General features: G+C 35.9%; 1 protein-coding gene and 1 non-coding gene across 6 annotated transcripts; one reads left to right on the top strand and one right to left on the bottom strand.

Annotated features, from left to right (window-relative positions):
- Window positions 1-1,048: 1,048 nt before the first annotated feature.
- On the top strand, window positions 1,049-5,772 carry LOC107905014 (filament-like plant protein). 5 transcript variants are annotated; one of them, XM_016831558.2, is made up of 5 exons: window positions 1,049-1,686; window positions 2,299-2,458; window positions 3,257-3,455; window positions 3,672-5,089; window positions 5,214-5,772. In XM_016831558.2, exons 2-5 carry the CDS (start codon window positions 2,348-2,350, stop codon window positions 5,592-5,594), a joined length of 2,109 nt encoding a protein of 702 aa, XP_016687047.2. In that variant the 5' UTR covers window positions 1,049-1,686; window positions 2,299-2,347; the 3' UTR covers window positions 5,595-5,772. The 5 variants fall into 5 exon arrangements, with proteins under 5 accessions (XP_016687047.2, XP_016687048.2, XP_040950249.1 ...); XM_016831559.2 differs by having other exon boundaries at window positions 1,050-2,187; XM_041094315.1 differs by having other exon boundaries at window positions 1,050-1,546.
- A 220-nt stretch (window positions 5,773-5,992) lies between these two features.
- On the bottom strand, window positions 5,993-6,077 carry TRNAM-CAU (transfer RNA methionine (anticodon CAU)). The gene is given in 2 exon segments: window positions 5,993-6,028; window positions 6,040-6,077. It is a non-coding gene; the product is annotated as a tRNA-Met (tRNA).
- Between the last annotated feature and the right edge of the window lie 988 nt (window positions 6,078-7,065).

Raw genomic sequence — 7,065 nt, forward strand, 5'->3', positions numbered from 1 at the left:
AATCAGATAATTAAGGTTGAACCATAATCGCTAATTTCCACATTCTAATTATCAAAAAATTAACCTTCCACCTAAAGGCATGCATAATTAGTTGACAGAAACAAAGCTAATTAATTGTAAGAATAGAAAAACAAAACCATAAGAGTTTCTCATATTAAAAAAAAGATTGTACTTGTTTTCGGCTTAAATTTTCACTTTGCTCATTTCAGTCACTTTGCATCCTCGACTTTCATTCCGTCCATTAAGTTAGCCCATTGTTAAAAAAAATTCTCACTTTCAACCCTCACGTATGCGCATGCGGGATTATTTTAAACGGAGATCGTCAAAGGACTAAAGTGATCGACACAATGAAAATAAAGGGGGCAAAGTAAAAATTTCACTATGATACAAGGAAAAAAACAGTATTAAATGTAAAAAAGGTAGAAAGTCCTCTTTGGTCCCTCTTAATTTTGAATTTGAGCAAATTGGTCCCTCTCAAAAAAATTAAAGCAATTTAATCTCTGTCAATTTCAAATGTGAGCAACTAAGGATAATTAATCATGACATTAATGTTTTTTTATCAATTATACTGATTTTGATTGGTATAATGATATATTTAGCCCTCAAAATTTACACATTCTATCAATTTGGCCTTAATTTAACAAATTAATCCCATAACATTTGTGCGAATCTGTAAATGTTTAGGTTAAATTTGTTTATTTAAAAAAAAATTAAGGTCAAAATGACAAAAATATGTAAACATTGAAGGCTAAATTTGTTACTATGTCGATCAAAATTATGTACAGTTGACGGAAGACATTAATACCGTGATTAATTGTCCTTAATTTCTTACTTTCGAAATTGACAAGGATAAAATTGCTCCAATTTTTTGAGAGGGACCAATATGCTCAATTTCGAAATCGAGTGAGACTGGAGAGGTCATTTTACCAAAAAATAGTAAATAGAGGCAGTGAAACCATCTCATAGGATTCCTTCGGCAAATTACCAAAAAGAAAGTGAAAGCAAAACAACAGTTCAAAAAGCTAAAGCTGAGAAAAACACACACTGACAGAGTAATCAAAATTCAAGACACTGAGAAAAAAAAGTTTCTTTTTTTTTTGTCTCGTTCTAATTTGCTGTTGTAACTGTGTTTTTTTTTGTAAGACACCCACAAAAATTTTTAAGGGTGAAGATTGATTTTATTATTTTAAAGCCGCCATGAATGTTTTTCACTATGCTACTGTTCATCCATTTCTCTGGGCGGGAATAAAGGCCAGCTCCATTTCAAAAACTAAATTAAAAAAATATTATAATAAAAAGACAAATGTCATAATGTTTTTTGAATTTTTTTAAAAACCAGGAACCAACTTGAACATTTTTTTCCTAGTTTTAGAGTTTTGAGGCTTCCAACTCACATGCTGTTTTCTGTTTCCATTTTTTTTATATTTAATAAAAAATAAAACTCAAAGGAAAAACCAGAAAAAGCAAAGAAAAGGCCAAGAAATAGAAGCCCAAATTATCTGAAAACTTGATTATCATAGTGTTTTCTTTTTTCTCGGCTGATTTGGTACAGACATTCCACAGATTTTTCTTGCAGAGTTTGTTTGAATTGTTTTTCTTTTCAAACCCTTAGAACTAAGATATCAAATCTGAACTCAACTTCGGTTTCCCATTGTTTCTTTCTAGTTCAACGTCTGGTTTTTTAAGGTATTTGATCAGTGTCAGCTCAGCTGCTCTGATTCCTTCAAGTTTTTTGTTTCTCCCTTTATTTAACATTTCAAGTTGGTTTTATATCTGGGTTTTGTTTAGTTTTAAATGAAATCTCAAGAATAAGCACTTGAGCTTCTTAGCTTTAATGGGTGCCTCAAGCTTAGGATCCTTTTTACTGGGTTTTTGGTTTCTGGGAATTTCTACTGTTTCATTGATTGAAATTTATGTTGCATGGTAGTGGGTCATTTTTGTTTTGGAAAGACTTGTAAAATGAGATGATTAGTTCTAGTTTTTGAGATACTATTTATGGTAATTAAAGCTGCCATATTCTTCTATTCTTCAGCAAAGTATTTAGATAGTAGTTTCATTTTCCTCTGTTATTAAAAAGAAAAGATAAAAACTTTTTTGGGTGTTTATAAGTTTTATCTGTTGTTGTTGGGATTGGAGACAGTTAGAGGTTTAGATTTGAAGCAAAGTTGAGAAAAATGAATAAGCCAAGTAATGTTGTTATTCATTAATTTATTTTTGCCTTCTTTAAAAGGATTTTCTGGTTAGTATATGGTGACATCTTGAACTAGGCTTTGCTTCTATGTGTGTATGTATGTGCAGAAGAACAATCTCTGATGAGCTAAGTGGTGCTGGATATTTCAAACTTGCTATGGAAAAAAGGAAATGGCTGTGGAAGAGGAGGTCTTCTGAGAGGAGTCCCGGCGAAACCGACACTTCCGGATCGTTATCGTCACATTCCGAGAGATACTCCGATGATCAGGTTGGTCTATGTGTGTGGAAATTAACTGGTGTTGGTTAAATGCTAATGTGAAATTCTGGAGATTTTTGGTTTGTATCATTCATATAATAGTGTTAGTTGCCTAAAGTTCTTTTGCCTCAAAGCTGCTGTTCATCTTTTGTCCCCATCAAACCTCCTTTGATTTCATTTTACAGCTCATTTATTTCCTTTTCATGTTTTTGGCTGTCAAGTTGCTTCCTGTCCAGTCATAAAAATAATTAAAAAGTGGATTAAAAATACGGTGTGAAGTGCATGAGTAGCTTCAGTTACCTACTGGGGTTATCATATGTTAGGATCCATTCGGATAAGAAGATTCCGGTAAGATTAAAAACAGCCGAGCCGGTGAAACTAGTTACTGATATTAAAATATCAAGTGTCATATGTGACTGATGTGACTTGGATTGGATAGTTGACAAATGCAGTGCTGGAAGAGTGAATACTATTACTTTAACCTATCCTTATCCAATATTTGTTTTATAAATCTCTTAATTAGTTAAGGGGTTAAAGTTTGTTCTAGAAGCTGCTTTTGCTATGATGCTATCATGCTCCGCTACTCTTAACTCTTCATTTTCCTTGAAGTATTGATGTTCGTTATCAATTTTCTTCCATGTTCCTTGTATGGAAACCGATGTTCTTTTTGGTTGTTTTATTTATATGATAGAGTTGGATTTGTGCTTGAGTTTTTGATAAAGCTAGTCTGTTCTCTGATTATTTGGTCCAGAATCTCTTGGTTTTTCTCAGTTAAGATTGATTCTCAATTCTCTCTAATTGTTGAAGCAGGATGTTTCCAAGTTGTTGTCACCGCTGAATAATAACACAAAATCGCCTGAAGTGTCGTCAAAGGCTTCAACCAATTCCGAAGATGTTACGGATAGCGTTAAGATCTTGACAGAGAAATTATCAGCTGCACTAGTTAATATTAGTGCCAAAGAGGACTTGGTGAAGCAACATTCCAAAGTTGCAGAAGAAGCTATTGCAGGTATTACCGACGGTTACACACTTGTAAATGTGTTTCTAAGATGATTTATTCATCTTCTTTGACATTGTTTTCTCTGTTATAGTCTACTCACTGGCTATGTTATTTGAACTTGAGAATGAGCATTGGATATGGATATGTCTCCATCGTAAGAATGATGAATCCGAGTAACATAGCTTACTATTTGGTCTACTTGGTTGTTGGTTGTTTTAAACTTAGGTTGGGAAAATGCTGAAAATGAAGTAGTAGTGTTGAAGCAAAAACTTGAGGCTTCAATTCAGCAAAACTTGACACTAGAAGATCGTGTGAGCCATCTCGATGGAGCTCTCAAGGAATGTGTAAGGCAGCTAAGACAAGCAAGAGAGGAGCAGGAGGAGAAGATTGGTGAAGCCATTGCTAAAGCTGCCCAGGATTGGGAAACTACCAAATTCGAACTTGAAAGCAAGTTGCTTGATCTCCAAGCTAAATCTGAAGCTATTAATTCCAAGCTTCCTCCTCAGGTTGGTCCTGAGGTTTGGCGAAAGATAGAAGATTTAGAGAAGAAAAATGCGGACCTCAAGCTTGAGCTCTCATCTCAGTTGGAGGAGATGGAAATCAGAACAATAGAGAGGGACTTGAGCACCCAAGCAGCTGAAACGGCTAGCAAACAACACTTGGAGAGTATAAAGAAGGTAGCAAAGCTTGAGGCCGAGTGCCGAAGACTCAAAGCAATAGCTGGTAAATCTCCGAATATCTCCTCGATTTATGTCGGACCCCTTACTGATAGTCAATCAGACAGTGGAGAACGGGTTAATCTTGTGGAGATCGATACTCACAAGATGATTTGCTCGGAAGCAAACAAAGGAGAACTCAGTTGTTCTGATTCATGGGCATCAGCCTTGATTGCAGAACTTGATCAATTCAAAAACGAAAAGACCGTCAACCGAAGCCTCCCAGGTTCTTCCATTGAGATTGATATCATGGACGATTTTCTTGAGATGGAACAGCTTGCTGCTTTGCCTGCAACCAAGAGTAAAAACCAATGTCTTGAATCGAAAGCTACTGCCAAAGTATCTAATAACGATGGTGATAACTTGTTGTTGAAGGCTGAGCTTGAAGCCATGATTCATCGAACAACAGAACTTGAAAAGAAGTTGGAGAAGATAGAAGTTGAGAAGGCTGAACTAGAAACCGCTCTTACTAAAACTCGAGAAAGTCTCAATGAATCAAAACTGCAGTTGAGGGACACCGGACTAAAACTGGAGGAGTTGCAAAGGGAGCTCAGCATGGTAAATGAAGCAAAGCAAAATCTTGAGTCTCAACTCAGGAACATGGAAGCAGATGTAGAGACAATGTCATCAAAGATTGAATCATTAGAAAAAGAAATCGAAAAGGAAAGGACCTTATCTGCTGAGGTTTCAGTTAATGCAAATGAATCAAAGAAAATGTTGGAGTCTCAACTCATTAGCATCGAAGTAGAAGCTCGAACTATGTCTGCAAAGATCGATTCATTAGAAACAGAAGTCGAAAAGGAAAGGGCACTTTCAGCACAAATAACAGTCAAGTGTCAAGAACTGGAAGAAGAGCTGTCGAGGAAGAAACAGGAAACTGAGCTCCAGCAAACTGTTAACTCGAACGTCGAAGTGAAGATAAAACAGGTAACTCTTTGGTTTTGATGCATCTAAACTAATCTTAGTGCATCTCTAATGTTTCCCATTAATTGTGGATTTACTAGAGAGTTCATGGGATATTTTATCTGATAATCACGAGATGCTATGGCAGGAGGATTTGACTGCTGCTGCTGGAAAACTTGCCGAGTGTCAAAGGACAATAGCATCTTTAGGACAACAACTGAAATCTCTTGCAACACTTGAAGACTTTTTAATCGACAGTGCGAGCATACCTGAGTTCCCTAAAGGACGGTCATTGATTCCTGAAGCTGGTGGAGAGCCTTGGAATTTACATTCCAATGAAACATTTTCACCCAAAAGAGATCCAGAGTCTCCTAGAACTAGTTTTGATAAGAACAATGGAAACACACCCCCATCTTCATCCTCCTCTTCATCTATCATGACATTGAATCATGCCAGTTCCGAGAAGAACAGAAATGGGTTTGCAAAATTCTTCACTCGGAGTAAGAACGGGATACAACTAGAAATTTAAGAACAAGTTGTAAACAAAGATATAGTTTTGTCATATTAAAGACGGTGATTAAATGCTGTTTGATCATCTGTTATTATTGTTGTTACTTCACTCTTAGGTTGTCTCATGTAATGCTATTATTATACATGAATGGTTGTGTTCAAATTGAAATATCAACATTCAAATGCTTGGTGGTTTTTATGCTTTCTGAATCTGTCCATGAAAATGAATGCCTTTTGCTGTACCTTTGATGTTTGCTTGACAGTAGCATTTTAAGTATCCTGATAAATTTCGGCCTTGAAAACAATCAAAATAGTAACGTGGGAGGAAGGTGAATCAGACTTAATCAGTTGCAAATAGATCATATAGGTATAATCCAAAGCATCAAAGAGAAAAGGGAAAAGGGAAAAGGGAAAAAATGGGGTGAGAGAGGCTCGAACTCTCGACCTCAGGATAACTTAGATGCTATGAGACCTACGCGCTAGCCAACTGCGCCACCACCCCACGTTGACTTTTGAACTAGATGTATATTAATATAACTAATGTGAATTACACGTTGGTTTGAACTCCAGAGAGGCACTAACGTCGCAAACATGAAAAGAGCATAAGGCTTTACCAAACAAGTGTTCATCAAAATCAGATGCCAAAGCAAAAGTCGCAAGGTCGAACGACAATATATGGGATGACCCATGGAGCTCCAAGACACCGCTTCGCATCGATGGCCTAAGACCGACGAAGAAAGGAAGGCATGAACTTGAGTTATTATGTCGAACACAAAGGAAAAAATACCTAAGCGACAAACGGAGCTGTAAGCGGTGCTGGCCTAAAGGCCAAGCGGAAGCAAAAACTTGGAATAGCGAGAAAAACCTTTGTAGAGAGAAGGGAGAGCGTCCCTAGGCTTATATTGAACAACCAGATTTCCAAGTAATACGCTTCAAACTTCAGATATAAAAAAACTTAAACAAGGTGGCTCTGACAAGGGATGGATATTAGATAACAAGGCTAATAAAGAGGTATTTGCCGAGGCTCACGTGCAAGTACTGCTCTTCAGTAAACCCTAAATCACTACCCTTAAGGTATAATGTGAGAGAGAAGTCCTAATCTCAAGGAAGTCCTACACATTTTAACCTCTTATCTGTTACATCTATATAGTTGAACTCATCAAGCCTCCTGTTAAGTTAAACATCAAGAGCATTTTTCAGGTGCCCCTAATTTTTCATTTCTTTTTATAGGCTTTTTATCTCCTTTTCAGTTCAATACCCTGAAACACTAATCAAAGTCAAATAAATTCGACTTTATAAAAACTTGTCAACAATATTTTATTATTAACTGAAAAGTTCAACAAATCCAATCCAAATTTATAAAGAAAAATATCAAAAAATGTTCGATAATTACATTAAATACGAGTCAAGTTGGATTGAATATTAAAAAAAAAGTTTTTTTTAATTATTTTTCTCATATGCGAGATTAAAATTCAAAGTTTTTTTTAGAA

Source organism: Gossypium hirsutum, chromosome D05, assembly GCF_007990345.1.
Source record: "Gossypium hirsutum isolate 1008001.06 chromosome D05, Gossypium_hirsutum_v2.1, whole genome shotgun sequence".
Lineage (NCBI taxonomy): Eukaryota > Viridiplantae > Streptophyta > Magnoliopsida > Malvales > Malvaceae > Gossypium > Gossypium hirsutum.